Source organism: Heptranchias perlo, chromosome 5 (assembly GCF_035084215.1).
Source record: "Heptranchias perlo isolate sHepPer1 chromosome 5, sHepPer1.hap1, whole genome shotgun sequence".
Taxonomy (NCBI): Eukaryota; Metazoa; Chordata; class Chondrichthyes; order Hexanchiformes; family Hexanchidae; genus Heptranchias; species Heptranchias perlo.
This window is the reverse complement of record NC_090329.1, coordinates 58,960,004-58,975,474: the sequence shown is the minus strand read 5'-3', so window position 1 is coordinate 58,975,474 and position 15,471 is coordinate 58,960,004. Positions and strand designations below refer to the sequence as shown.

The 15,471-nt window shown below is 42.3% G+C and overlaps 1 protein-coding gene across 1 annotated transcript in view; it reads right to left on the bottom strand.

Moving 5' to 3' along the window:
* The window catches only part of ift172 (intraflagellar transport 172), a 139,442-nt gene that overhangs the window by 33,865 nt on the left and 90,106 nt on the right, over positions 1–15,471 (bottom strand). Inside the window, exons 32-37 of the mRNA XM_067984452.1 lie at positions 14,838–14,902; positions 14,568–14,748; positions 13,745–13,854; positions 12,465–12,594; positions 6,364–6,462; positions 1,786–1,895 (exon numbers count right to left, since the gene is read on the bottom strand). Coding sequence (XP_067840553.1) covers positions 1,786–1,895; positions 6,364–6,462; positions 12,465–12,594; positions 13,745–13,854; positions 14,568–14,748; positions 14,838–14,902 — 695 coding nt within the window. The remainder of the gene's footprint in view (positions 1–1,785; positions 1,896–6,363; positions 6,463–12,464; positions 12,595–13,744; positions 13,855–14,567; positions 14,749–14,837; positions 14,903–15,471) is intronic.

The following is a 15,471-nucleotide window of genomic DNA, read 5'->3' as shown; positions in this document are numbered from 1 at the left end:
TTTTTAAGAAAGAAGAGAGAGGGAAACCAGGGAATTATAGACCAGTTAGCCTAACATCTGTTGTGGGGAAAATGCTGGAGTCTGTAATTAAGGATAGGGTGACTGAACACCTCAAGAATGTTCAATTAATCAGAGAGAGCCAGCATGGATTTGTGAAAGGTAGGTCGTGCCTGACAAACCTGATTGAATTTTTTGAAGAGGTGACTAAAGTAGTGGACAGGGGAATGTCAATGGATGTTATTTATATGGACTTCCAGAAGGCATTTGATAAGGTCCCACATAAGAGACTGTTAGCTAACTTAGAAGCCCATGGAATCGAGGGAAAAGTACGGAATTGGTTAGGAAGTTGGCTGAGCGAAAGGCAACAGAGAGTAGGGATAATGGGTAGGTACTCACATTGGCAGGATGTGACTAGTGGAGTCCCGCAGGGATCTGTCTTGCGGCCTCAATTATTCACAATATTTATTAACGACTTAGATGAAGGCATACAAAGTCTCATATCTAAGTTTGCCGATGACACAAAGATTGGTGGCATTGTAAGCAGTGTAGATGAAAACATAAAATTACAAAGCGATATTGATAGATTAAATGAATGGGCAAAACTGTGGCAAATGGAATTCAATGTAGACAAATGTGAGGTCATCCACTTTGGATCAAAAAAGGATAGAACAGGGTACTTTCTAAATGGTAAAAAGTTAAAAACAGTGGAAGTCCAAAGGGACCTAGGGGTTCAGGGACATAGATCATTGAAGTGTCATGAACAGGTGCATAAAATAATCAAGAAGGCTAATGGAATGCTGGCCTTTATATCTGGAGGACTAGAGTACAAGGGGGCAGAAGTTATGCTGCAGCTATACAAAACCCTGGTTAGTCCGCACCTGGAGTACTGTGAGCAGTTCTGGGCATCGCACCTTCGGAAGGACAAATTGGCTTTGGAGGGAGTGCAGCGTAGGTTTACTAGAATGATACCCGGAATTCAAGGGTTAAGTTACGAGGAGAGATTACACAAATTGGGGTTGTATTCTCTAGAGTTTTGAAGGTTAAGGGGTGATCTGATCGAAGTTTAAAAGATATTAAGGGGAACAGATAGGGTGGATAGATAGAAACTATTTCTGCTGGTTGGGGATTCTAGGAGTAGGGGGCACAGTCTAAAAATTAGAGCCAGACCTTTCAGGAGCGAGATTAGAAAACATTTCTACACACAAAGGGTGGCAGAAGTTTGGAACTCTCTTCCGCAAACGGCAATTGATACTAGCTCAATTGCTAAATTTAAATGTGAGATTGATAGCTTTTTGGCAATCAAAGGTATTAAGGGATATGGGCCAAAGGCGGGTATATGGAGTTAGATCACAGATCAGCCATGATCTTATCAAATGGCGGAGCAGGCACGAGGGGCTGAATGGCCTCCTCCTGTTCCTATCTCCTACTGGTTGAAAAAAGCACAAAATATCAGATGCAAAATGCAATAAATCTGTTACATCAAACTCAACAATATATAAATTAATACCAAAAACTTTTATTATTAATTTTTTCCACACATTTAAGTCTTTCTTATTGGGTGGCTGTGGATTAAATTATTTCGTGAAAGCAATCTTATCCATGTGCTCAGATTACTAATAAACTAATTAAACTTTGAAAGACTTCTGTTTATCCATAGTCAATGGACAGAAACTATAGGCAATGATTTATTTCATTATAAATGAATCTCTTGATGAGATTCTTGACTTGTGATCACTCTAGAGTACTTAATTGTTCCTAACATATTGCAATTTAGAAAGTTGTTACCTGGGATCTAACTCCTTTGCCACACGCTTGGCTTTGTTCCATTCTTCCCCTCCTATGAAACAGTCTATGGCTTCTTTAATGAGATCCATATTAAGGTACAATTCAGCTGCCTGGAAAACCACAGCATTACAAAACAATTAAATAATAAAAATTAAGGATACTGACTGAAAAATGGTTCATTATAAATTAGCCAATATAACACAACACAGCATAGAGGATGCCACAGAGCACCCAGTGTGATATCACATTTAAAAAAGGAGTGGAACCAACTGCATAAAATACAAGTGATAAAACTACAAATGTGTTATGTTTGATTAGGTTCACAAGTCCTTTAAATATGATTTTGAACTGGTAGCTGTGTGGTATTATATTTATTCCAGTTTTCAAACATTAAAAAAATTGTTATAAAGATAGATGAAATAAATGCTTTTTTTAAAACACAAAAAAAGGTAGAATAATGACAGTTGGGTTGGGCATGTAGATGTTTCAGAAGATGCAGTTTTTGACACAAAATCTTTCCACATATTTCTTTCTATATTGTTTGGTTGTAGTTTATAGTTTATTGGTTTTTAAATGTCCTATGATTGAAATTTTATTCCAGAGAGCTCTAGAGGATAACAGTAATGTGAAACATGGTCATGTTTTGCAGCTTACGTGAAATGTACCTCCAAAATAGTATCATCACATTATTTGTTGGAGGCCAGTCTTTGTATAAATATGATCATAACAGGCAAACACAGTAAAAACCTTAAAAACAAACTGTCAAGTCAGTATCTTATATAAAGAGTCATGCTTAATGTTGCACAATTACAGGGGATTAAAGGATTTCCTATGGGAAGTAGGATAACTACTTCCCATAAAATTGGTTGTATTGGTCATAAATTCATACAAATGTTATGACCTGCAAGCTTGATTTGTAATTTGTCAAAGAGATTTTACATATGGCTTGACATTCAAGCCAGATTTTACAGTAAATATTATACTGTGAACAGTTTGCCCAACAGCTCTTCTGAATATATTAGGAGCCTGTTCCTGTGGTCAAAGTGGCATTTTAAAGAATAGAAAAAACGCTTTGAAAGTTGTTCTTGCTTGTGTGTAATTCAGTGGCTAAGAGCTGTTCTACTAAGTTTAAAAGGGAAACATTTTGATAGTTATGGTTAAAGATCTTTTTTAGTTGGAACAGTACCATACATGTTGGAACAAGATAAAAGCAATCTTTGTGGCCAATTGCTTAATTCTACAAATGGTAAAAAGTTTCCAGCTCATAATATATTAACTTTCTTTTTTCATATTTGCAGCTAAAGGATTACAATAGGATAATTCTTCAGAATTGCCATATGAATTTCCTTAACTACACTTTTACAAAGTAAAATCCTTTTTTTTTTAATATTGGTGGACTGTCAATTGTACCCAACAGTTTTCATTAATCCCTCATTTTTACGGAGGCCGGACATTGAGGCATGCCGAAAGTGCCATGTCAAACACTGCTCACATCTCTCTCCAATCAAGTTCTGCCTGTTTCCCTTTTAAACTCAGCAGAACAGCTCTTAGCCACCGAATTACACACAAGGAAGGACAACTTTCAAAGTGTTTTTTTTACTCTTTAAAATGCCACTTTGATCATAATTTTTCAACTCTTAAAGATGACAATCAATAATTATCATTAAAAAAGTAACCTGCTTTCAGAGCATTAAAATTGCTTTGATTTACATCAACAATTTGCATTTATATAGCATCTTTAACGTAGTAAAACGTCCCAAAGCGCTTCACAGGGGCTATTATCAAACAAAATGTGACACCGAGCCGCATAAGGAGATATTAGGACAAGTGACCAAAAGTTTGGTCAAAGAGGTAGGCGTTAAGAAGCATCTTAAAGGAGGGGAGGGGGTAGAGAGGCAGAGAGGTTTAGGGAGGGAATTCCAGAGCTTAGGGCCTAGGCAGCTGCAGGCATGGCCACTAATGGTGGACCAAAGAAAAGCAGGGATGCGCATGAAGCCAGAATTGGAGGAGTGCAGAGATCTCAGAGACTTGTAGGAGGTTAGAGAGATAGAGAGGGGTGAGGCCACGGAGGGATTTGAAAACAAAAAGATAAGAATTTTAAAATTGAGGCATTGCCGGATCGGGAGCAAATTTAGGTCGGCGAGCAGAGGTTATGGGTGAACAGGACTCGGTATGAGTTAGGTATATGGGTTTTGGAAGAGCTCAAGTTTACGGAGGGTGCAAGGTGGGAGGCTGGCCAGGAGAGTATTGGAATAGTCGAGTCGAGAGGGAACAAAAGCATGGATGAGGGTTTCAGCAAAGACGAGATTAGTGCTACATTTCTGCTGGATCAGAATTTATAATGCTTCAACTAATAATCTAATGAAGTATTTCCTTAAATTACCACTGTTTGTACAGAATCAAATTCAGAACAATAGCTGTTGTGGTCTGGACTAAAAATACTATGAATGAAGTTTCCAACAGGCTTATAAGATGGATGCTCAAAGTAGGATAAGATGTATGGCTCAGTTTTTTCTTTCCCTAATGTGAGGTACTCAGCGGTACTCTGCTGTGTGCCAAAACTAAAAATTGACAAAACAAATCTAAGTTAACGGAGAAGGAAAGCCCACGAGAAGTACTTTCAATACAAAGCGCATATCTCCTGCTGATCTACTTCTCATAGAGACCCATCACTGCACCAGTGACATTCATTCAACTAACAGGGAAAGCTTTGTTCTGGACTAGGCTGCATGCCCATCTAGAAGTGCTAGTGTACTTGGTGAAACAACTTCAGCACCCAGTCTGTTTTAACTATTCCTGACCTTGGCATCTTCAGATTGGCAGCAAGGCCTGCCTGAAGCATTGATATCAATGTTAGAGTGGGAGACACTTTCAGTTGCAGATGGGCCACCTCCATAACTTATGTTATCAGAGTTGCTCCAGGTGCAAGTGGAGGCCCAAGATGTTTGGGGGGGGGGGGGACTACACACTGCTACACACTTAGTCAGTGTCAGCAATTCTCTATTCATAGTAGGGTAGAGTTTTCTGATTGCGCCCAAAATTGCACTGGTTAGGTTACAGTTCAAGTTTCCTAAAATGCATTTGTATAATCACAAAAATAAAAATTTCCATGAACCAGCGCAATTGGGCAGCTTAACAGAATGTAATAGTTTACTTTTTTTCTTTGCACTAAAAAATATTCATTGATGTATTTCAGAGTGGCAACCTGGTGCAGTTTTATTAATACAGCTGAAAATGGGTCTATCACAAAAAAAAAGCATTTTTAATAAGGATGTCCAGTCCTCCACCTGTGAATAACCTGATTTTAAATCACTGAAAATGACTTAAAAAAAAACAATTGTGAACCATTTACTAATATCACTGGTTTCTTAGTAAATTAAATATTTTTTGATCTGTAAAAACTTTTTAAACGTGCCTACTAGTGCCTGTGCGCCCAAGGCAATGAGCGCAATTTGAAGAGCCTTCCCAAACCAGTGCATTCGGTGGAATCTCGCAATGTTGACCTGGGGGCGTGGCCAGTTTTGTGGGCGGGGCCTGCTCAGGGCAAATTGAATCTTGAACCAGCATAAAAGATCGCGGTAAACCCACTTACGTTTAAAATTCCCCGATCTTTTGAACTGGTTTGGCCGATTCCGCCCAAGTTGCACTGATATTACTGGCGTAAACAAGCGGAAACTCGACCTCAGTATGTTTTGAGAAAAGCCAAATTAACTAAACGTCAACCTGCACCTTTACTTACAGTTAAAAATCACTAGCAAAAAGTGAATGAGTGCATTTTAGATGCAGTAGTCCACATTTTGTAAGTTGTCTCCCACATAAGGAAAAGTGTGCAATCGGGAAATCAGAGGGACACCTGGCTATTTATGAAATCTTAGCTTGCTGGCAAGGTTTTTAAAAATCATTCTCGGGATGTGGTTGTTGCTGGCAAGGACGGCATTTATTGCTCATCCCTAGCTGCCCTTCAGAAGATGGTGGTGGGCCTTCTTGAGCAGTTTGATACAGCTGAGTGGCTTGCTAGGCCAAACGGGCAGTTAAGACCCAACCATGTTGGTGTGGGACTGAAGTCACATATAGGCCAGACTGGGTAAGGGCAGCAGGTTTCCTTACCTAAAGGACATTAGTGAACCAGTTGGGTTTTTATGACAATCTGACAGCTTCAAGGTCACTTGTACTGGTACCAGCTTTTTATTTCTAGATTTTTAAAAACTGAATTCAAATTGTCAAACTTGGGATTTGAACTCACATTCTCTGAATTTCTAGTCCAGTAATATAACCACTACACTACCTATGAAGGGTTGCTTACAATGGAAATAAAACAGAAAATACCATATATATATGTATAGCAGGTCCATCAGCATTTGAAAGAGAAAAGAGATTAACATTTCAGGCAGAGATCCTTTGTCAGTCCTAATGAAGGATCTCTATCCAAAATATTAACCTATCTTTTCTCCTTCAGATATTGACAGAACTGCTGAGTATTCCAAGCATTTTCTGTTATTATTTAAAGGTTACTTACAATATATTTACTTTCACATATATAACCGAATCAAAACAATTTAGATTAATCCTGATCCATACCGCACTGTATTTCTGTATTTCAATCAGACGAGGACCAACTGTCTGAATCACCTCAAGAGTTTTTTCCTGGTTTAAGAATTTGATGGACAATTCAGCAGCCTGGAATATAAAGAAGCCATTAATACAAGGAATATTTGCGCGAGAGCCTTTGTAAAAAAAAATTACATTGCAAAAATATAGCCAGGCACAGACTTCAAAGAAGCAAGAACGACAAAATATTTTGCGACATAGGTAATAGCCAGGCATGAAATTTAGGCAGATGAATTACATTAGAAATTGAAAAGTAAAAAACAAAAGAGATAATCCAAAAAAGCAAAAACTGTAAATGCTAGAAAGCTAAAACAAAACAGAAAACGCTGGAAACACAGAGCAGGTTAATCAGCACCTGTGGGGGGAAAAAAATCATGGTACATAGAACTCTAATGAAGCATTACAAATTTAAATGGAGTTTAAACCATTCAGTTACCACCTCCATTTCTCTGCGTCCTTTTCTTTCAGGTGAAATAATCAACCTTGACACACAGATTCAATGGTTTATGCTTGTTAATTTCAGTCATTTAGCTTTTGTGACAACTGCACTTCACAACAGTGTGTGGTGTTTTGCATCTTTAATCTACCACTTACATTTTAATATTTAAAGGACTATCACAATGTTGGTGGTGCAAAGGATAAAGATAATTTTCTGGTGTTGCTTTTCATTTTAGGGTAAAAATTGTTTTCTGGTGACCTCATTACAGCCCTGGTCCAAACATGGACAAAAGAGCTGAATTTCAGAGGTGAGGTGAGAGTGACTGCCCTTGACATCAAGGCAGCATTTGACCGAGTGTGGCACCAAGGAGCCCTAGTAAAATTGAAGTCAATGGGAATCAGGGGGAAAATTCTCCAGTGGCTGGAGTCATACCTCGCACAAAGGAAGATGGTAGTGGTTGTTGGAGGCCAATCATCTCAGCCTCATGACATTGCTGCAGGAGTTCCTCAGGGCAGTGTCCTAGGCCCAACCATCTTTAGCTGCTTCATCAATGACCTTCCCTCCATCATAAGGTCAGAAATGGGGATGTTCGCTGATGACTGCACAGTGTTCAGCTCCATTCGCAACCCCTCAAATAATGAAGCAGTCCGAGCCCGCATGCAGCAAGACCTGGACAACATCCAGGCTTGGGCTCATAAGTGGCAAGTAACATTCGCGCCAGATAAGTGCCAGGCAATGACCATCTCCAACAAGAGAGAGTCTAACCACCTCCCCTTGACATTCAATGGCATTACCATCACCGAATCCCCCACCATCAACATCCTGGGGGTCACCATTGACCAGAAACTTAACTGGACCAGCCATATAAATACTGTGGCTATGAGAGCAGGTCAGAGGCTGGGTATTCTGCGGCGAGTGACTCACCTCCTGACTCCCCAAAGCCTTTCCACCATCTACAAGGCACAAGTCAGGAGTGTGATGGAATACTCTCCACTTGCCTGGATGAGTGCAGCTCCAACAACACTCAAGAAGCTCGACACCATCCAAGATAAAGCAGCCCGCTTGATTGGCACCCCATCCACCACCCTAAACATTCACTCCCTTCACCACCGGCGCACTGTGGCTGCAGTGTGCACCATCCACAGGATGCACTGCAGCAACTCGCCAAGGCTTCTTCGACAGCACCTCCCAAACCCGCAACCTCTACCACCTAGAAGGACAAGAGCAGCAGGTACATGGGAACAACACCACCTGCACGTTCCCCTCCAAGTCACACACCATCCTGACTTGGAAATATATCGCCGTTCCTTCATTGTCGCTGGGTCAAAATCCTGGAACTCCCTTCCTAACAGCACTGTGGGAGAACCGTCACCACACGGACTGCAGCGGTTCATGAAGGCGGCTCACCACCACCTTCTCAAGGGCAATTAGGGATGGGCAATAAATGCTGGCCTCGCCAGCGACGCCCACATCCCGTGAACGAATAAAAAAAAACTACTCATTCATCAAAATAAATAATTCATCAAAAAGAATGCAGTCATCTGATTGTGAATAAACTTTCTGCACTTCTTGGATGTCCTTTAAAATTCAGCAAAGGTCTCAAAACCTAAGATATTGATTTCTTATCATGTACATACAGAAGTTATTCTTCGGATAGTAATGTAGCCATCTACCACTGTGAAGATTTCTTCATGCGAGACACTCGTGGCCAACTAGAGTTCTGGGGCACGATTTTAACTTCAAAGTGCGGGTGCATTGGGGGCAAACAAAATCAGGCATTTCTGGAGCGGGAACCCGCTGAAAAACACGCACAACCTCGAGCCATCTGGGTGCGCGCACCATTCCCGAACCCGGAAGTCCCACCGGCAATTAAAGCAGGCGGGACGATATTAAAACCAACAAATGAAGTACTTAAATTACTTTAAATCTGCCTTAATGTAATTAATCATGCTGGCAAGCGATTTTAACGCTGCCTCTAGGTGTTTCCCATGCTGTGTGAAGCATGCCACTGGAAAGTAGGCGGGTTGCAGCCGGCAGCCATTTGGACATTTAAATCCCTGTTTGACAGATGGGAATAAAAGGTGAGTTATTGCAGCAGGGCACTCAGTTCTCTCAGACAAACTTTTGGCTGGGAGATCTTTGTGGTTAGACTGAAAATTCTTGGTTCACACTCAGAATTGTTCTGTTTACATATAGTTATCTGCTTTTTGGACCTCCTCAAACTGACACCATCAGGATGGGGGCACAATGGCTGCATTCACCAGTACATCCAAGGAGGAGGAACATCACCATCCTCGCCAGGCATGGCGTGCACTTCCGCCACTTGAAGCTCCACAATATAGAGGTGCGCCACAGGCACCTGCATGAGCAGAGAGGGGAACAACAGAGGGACCAACGTCACAGGAGGCACTATCCTCGTTAGATGGTCTACAGACCGAGGCTGGGCTTCCTGGACCTCTCTGAGTAGTGCCTACGGAGGCTGAGAGTGAGTCGCCAGGTGGTTGCAGACATCTGCAGCCTCCTTCATGTCGAGCTGCTCCTGGCTGGGCTTGGTGGTATCGCATTGCCCGTCACAGTTAAAGTGACCACTGGCCTCCACTTCTTTTCCTTCGGATCATTCCAGGGTGCCACCAGTGACACCACCGGGATCTCTCAGTCGTCTGCCCACGAATGCATAAGACAGGTCACTGATGATTTGTTTCGCAGGGAGTCCCACTATGTCAACTTCCCCAAGGACGGCCTCAGTCAGAGGGAGAGGGCAGTGGGTTTCCACTCTATGGCTGGCTTCCCACGGGTATAGGGTACAATCGATTGCACGCATATAGCAATCTGAGCACCTCTCGAGCCAGGACTAATCATCAATAGAAAAGGACATCACTCCATCAACACGCAGCAAGTTTGTGACCACTGGAAAAGATTTCTTCATGTGTGTGCCGGATTCCCTGGCAGCTGCCATGATTCATTCATTCTGAGGCAATCCAACATCCCGGCCCTCTTCCCCTCATCAAATAGTCTTAAGGGCTGGCTCCTCGGAGACAAGGAACACCCCCTGCATACGTGGCTCATGACACCTCCAAGGAACCCCATCAGCGAGGAACAGCGTTGATACGACAGTCACATCGCCACCAGGTCTGCCATTGAACATGCGATAGGACTGCTGAAGATGCGATTTCGGTGCCTGAATCGGTGGGGGAGCACTTCAATACGCACCATCGAGAGTGGGTCGAACTATAGTCGTTTGTTGTGTCCTGCACTACATGGCGCAACAGAGGGAGTTACCGGTTGATGAGGCCCCATGCCCTAATCCAACATCCAAATCTCCCATCAACATTGAGAAGGAGCAAGAGGAGGAACCCATCGGCAGAGCAGCGGCTCACCTGGCTGTTCGTGAGGCCAGCGAGTCACTAATATTTGAACGATTCTCATAAGGAGATCACAGAGTTGGAATAGTCCAGTCCTCAGACCACCTGGAAAGAGCAGCATCAAAACCAGCACAAAACAGTCCTACAACTACACATACATCCACTGTAAACTCACCCACTGGGTGGCATCAAGTCTCGCCGTTTATGATGAAGCACATGAAAGGGCACTATCACAAAAAGCAGTCAAGAATGGGCAAGACGTGGCAGTAGTGGTGAGAAGTATAACACTTAATGTGAATTTAACAAAAACCAAATATAATGAAAAACATGACAGTATGTCAAACACCCTTTTGCATTCCCTTCGTGATCACAAAACCTTACCCTTTCTCTTCCTACTTCTTCTACGTGATGCATACCCTGTGGCTGCAGCAGAGGTAGTGGCAGGTTGCTCATGTACATGCCCTGACTGCTTAAATGCTTTCAGCCTATGCCCTTTGGGTTTTGGAGCCCGTGAGGGGTCCCTCCAAAGACTGCTCCACCTGCACTTGTGCAGGGGCAGATTCGGCCACCTGGAGAGGAGGCAGCATTGCAGGTACTGGTTGAGAGGTGGGGCAACAGCTGAGACGTGGGGGCGCTTTGAGTGGCATCCCCACTTCCATGTCCCCTTTTGCCATCATCCCTCTCCTGGGCAAGGCCCACATCACTCCTACCACCCTACTGGACAACAGTTTAGAGGACATGTGTCATGCCTTGGAAGCCCAGTTGTAAAATTTCTGTCTGCCTGTTTAAGGCGGCAGAATGTTGTTCACCCTGAGTCCGAGCGACAGTTGTCAGGGCCTGAATGGACTCATTTGAGCTTCAAGCATGGCTCACAATGGAGGCTAGCCTTCTCTCCATCGCAGACATTCCCGCACTTACCTGCGTCACTATCTCAGACATCCCTGCACGTACCTGTGCTACCATTCCACTAATGCAGGAGGTGGACTCTTTCATCCTCACCGCTATTGTGGAGAGTGTGCGTGGCACCTGTTCCAGTACCTCGCAAATGTGATGCTGTCCCTCGATCATTCTCCTTTTGAACTAACTGACTGACCAACTAACTGACTATTAGGACCCCCGAGGTGTATCTGCGCTGGTGGATGGCTCACTAAGATGTGATGGTGCGCCCTCGGAGGCCGGGAGTTCCTCTGAGGAATCGTTCTCTCCCGTCACTTCAGTCGTTGAAGGGCCTGGAAGAGAACAGAAGGCAATATTAAGCATCATCACAGATGTGTAACGTTGCGATGAGCCATACTGAGGTGTTCAACATACCAAACATTCTTAACATCAATTCGTGTTGCATGTGATGAATGTTGAAGTTGTGTCACCAGACATTTGTGGGGTGCCAGTCTCGGCGTCCCCGACGGACAGGCACTCGAGGGTGCAGCTGATCTCTAACGCCTCCTCCTCCGTGTCTGTGAGGACCACTATTTGTTGTGCCCCCCCCCTCCAGTCCTCGCCCTCTCGCTTGCATTTTGAGCTCTCTTCTCCTACAAGGGGAGAAAGTGAGTGAGTGAGGGTGAAGTGGTCAGCCGATGAATGCATTGCTTTGGTGGGGGGTGGGGGGAAGAGATGATGTGCACCATGGAATGCAGGAGAATCAGTAAGTGTACTCACTTTCACTGACCTAGTTAGGTCATTGAAACACTTCCTGCACTGGACCCAAGTGTGGGAGATGTTGCTCCTGCTGGTGACCTCCTCTGCCCCCTCGAGCCAGGCCTTCTTGGTGGCAGAGGCAGGGCGCTTCCTCCTGTCGGTCGAGTAAAATAATTCCCTCCTCTTCCTTACCCTGGCCAGCACCACCTCTAGTGAGGCGTCACTGAATCTTGGAGCTCTCTTGCCCTTCTGCTGCTCCATTCTGCATGCTTGCTCCTTGCTCCAGCAAAAGCCATTGGTGCAATGGCCCTTTAAATCCAGATGCTCCAGCTGACAGCAGGTCATGCGGGTGCGCAGTCTGCCCGCTGCACGACTTTCGGACAGCAAACCAGAAACAACATTAAGGGGCACCAATTAAGTCACGAACATGTGGGGAACGTTAAGATTTTATTATTCAGGTTATCCGCGTGCCCAATGACCCACCCCCACCCTCGGCTGGCATTTTAAAATCGTGCCCCTAGTATTTGGCATCTAGTAGCCTACAGAACATTTTGGTAACCAAGGACTATTGGCTCTGCTTCAACTAAGAAATGTTCCTCTTGCTAGGAATGCAATATTTGAAGCACATATTTTACCTTCATCCAGCACTTCTCCATCAGAGCCAGGTTATTAGTCTCTTTGACTTTAAGGTAACATTCCACGGCCCTGATATATTCTCCTGATTGCTCCCATTCTCTGGCCTGTTCAACTATTCCTTCTACTCCCCTGTGAGACACAATTATGAAATCAATAGGAGTTAAATGAACAAAATATGTTAATGCCTAAATGAACAGTCAATGCTGTTACAGGCAATGGACAGGGAATTATAGAAGTTGTTTAGAAACTGTAATTATATAATATAGTTATGAATGAGTGGAGAAAAATATTTATAATTTTGTCTAATACATTAACAATTATATGTTATCCTAATTTCTGTTCATCATAAAAATGATTGTCAGCAAGTCCAATCACAGCACTACATATGTGAAGAAATACGTGTAACAAAGAACAATGGCTGTATGGATGACACTTCATTTTATGAAATGTGCAAGTTCCTAAGAAAACTGCAAAGTTTACAAAGGTGCAAATTTGATCAAGGACCTGGTCATTGAATTTCTCTCTCAAATGCTAAAGACTGAAGATGCTCCTCTAATTCTAGAGGCAGTTACTTTTATACTTTTGATCAATTTTATACCACCATATTTATTTTGAACACCCTGTAGGCAAGCCAGGAGACCACCTGCTGAACAATGTCCAGGTTGTGCCAAATTTGTCACTTGCGAGTATAGGAAGCCGAGGATCACTGGCAAGGGCATCTTCGACTGCTTGCCAATGTTCTGTAACTTGGCATGCATAGGATTCACGTTGAATATAAATACTGAAATGTGAAAGATATCTGCAGCTAGTGGGCACTGAATGAGATTTTATGAATGTTTTATATTTTCAATTATTTTACCATTTAACTATTAACAAGTGCCTCACTAAGGCAAAGATGGAAAAATCAGATGGAGAGTCAAATGAGAAGGCAATGTGGAGAAAAATATGAGCGGGTGGGTTTCCACTGGCTGCTCTCACATGCATCTTAGTTGCACTTCAAAGTAGCATTGGCAAAGGCTTTCAAATAAGTCACCATCAATTCTCTCAGCAGTAGACGGTGATAAAAATGGTGGGAAAAGTTTATAGTATTCATTTTTCCCTCTCAGGTGTTTATAACAAACACGCTTTCGTTTATAGAAAAAAACATATAAATCCTACTTTATATATCCTTCCTACCAAAGCTAGAATATAAATTGTTTATTTTTATAGCCATGTAATTGGTAATAATCTTTATAATTACAAATACATGCATTTCCACTTTGTAAGGTAATTTGCTCACTTTGTTCCTTTCTTAATTGCTTCCTGTTCATATTCCTCCTGGAGTTGTTCAAGCTTGTTAGGGATATATTCTTTACAAATTCTAATTGCATCACTCCACATTCCAACTTCCTGTAACAAAGAATTCTAAGTAAAAAGGGCTTTAAAAACACAATTGCCTGGAATTTCCGCAGAGGTTATCCCAAACATCCACCATAGCTTCGGCGGAAAATCGGTGGAAACCACGGAGAAACGGCATAAACAGCCGTTTATGCTGTTTCTCCAGGGTATCTTCCAAAGTTACAGCGGGAGATTGGACAGCCCTCGTGGAAGTTCTACCCCAATCAACATTTTCAGTTTTTACTTGTTTTTGGTGAATTAAGACATGTCCTGCTATTCGCTGGATAAACTCGGGGAAACCTTTCTGTCAATTTTTTGATGTGATATGGAATCATCATAGAATGCTACAGCACAGGAGGCCATTCGGCCCATTGTGCCTGTGCCAGCTCTTTGAAAGAGCTATCCAATTAGACCCACTCCCCTGCTCCTTCCCCAAAGCCCTACAAATTTTCACTTTACATTGTCCCAAACGTACTCAATTGGATATGAAATTTGAAATAAAAGTCATCCCTATTTCACACACAGGAAAGATGTACCGTTTGCACTTTTCAGATTCAATCGTTATTTTAACTTCTATAAGTTGTAGGTTAAGCAAAGAATATTTACATACGAAACAAATTACTCTTTACCAATGGCACTTGCAAGGTAATGAGCTATTTGCCCTCCCAGCAAAATTTCAGTACAATCTTCAATGACAAAACAATGTTGACAAAAAAACTTCTGACCTTGTAATATTTGACAGCCAATTCTGGTCTTTGAGCTCTCAGAAGGAAAGCCTCAGCCTTTTGATATTCTTTCTGGTCAAAGGCAAAGCGAGCCTGGCCAACCAGGACATCAGCTACACTGTCTGAATCATGAGCCTCCGCCACCCTCTGGGCTGCATCCCAGTCCTGGTTATGTACATACCTTTTAAAAGTAAACCGAACGTTAAGCAACATAAAACTATAAATACCATCAATTTAAGTAGTCTGTTATCTACCAGAAGAAAGACTCACATAAGGACAGCCTCCTTAGACTTTCCTGCTTTAATAAATTCGACTTCTGCCTCTTGAAATTTTCCCTAGAATTGTGAAACATGATAAATTTAGCAATGAGAAATGAGCAGAAATAAACATTACTATTTTTCCATCAAGAGTGTGCCTGCATTTATCGTTTACTTTCTTAAACTGAATTGTTTCTATCTATTTGTACCAGATTTGCAACTATTTCTGAAATTGTTGATTGATAAGTGACGCTCTGTAGATAGACAAGGAAATGCCACACCTCCTTGTTTCCCTCTTACTAACTTTCTTCCATACATTTTTAATTTTTTGTCCATAAAATTATTTTCTGATGGTATATTATCAAAAGTTAAAGAAAAGCACCAATGAATTGCAAGTTAATAACACCATAATTTTGGGCACTAAGGTTTGGATTTAACCTCCAGAAAGAAAAATAAAAAGATAAGAAATAAGAGCAGGAGTAGGCCATACGGCTCCTCGAGCCTGCTCTGCTCCTCAATCAAATCATGGCTGATCTTCGACCTCAACTCCACTTTCCCGTTCAATCCCCAATTCTCTTGATTCCTCTAGAGTCCAAAAATCTATCTATCTCAGCCTTGAATATATTCAACAACTGAGCACCACAGCC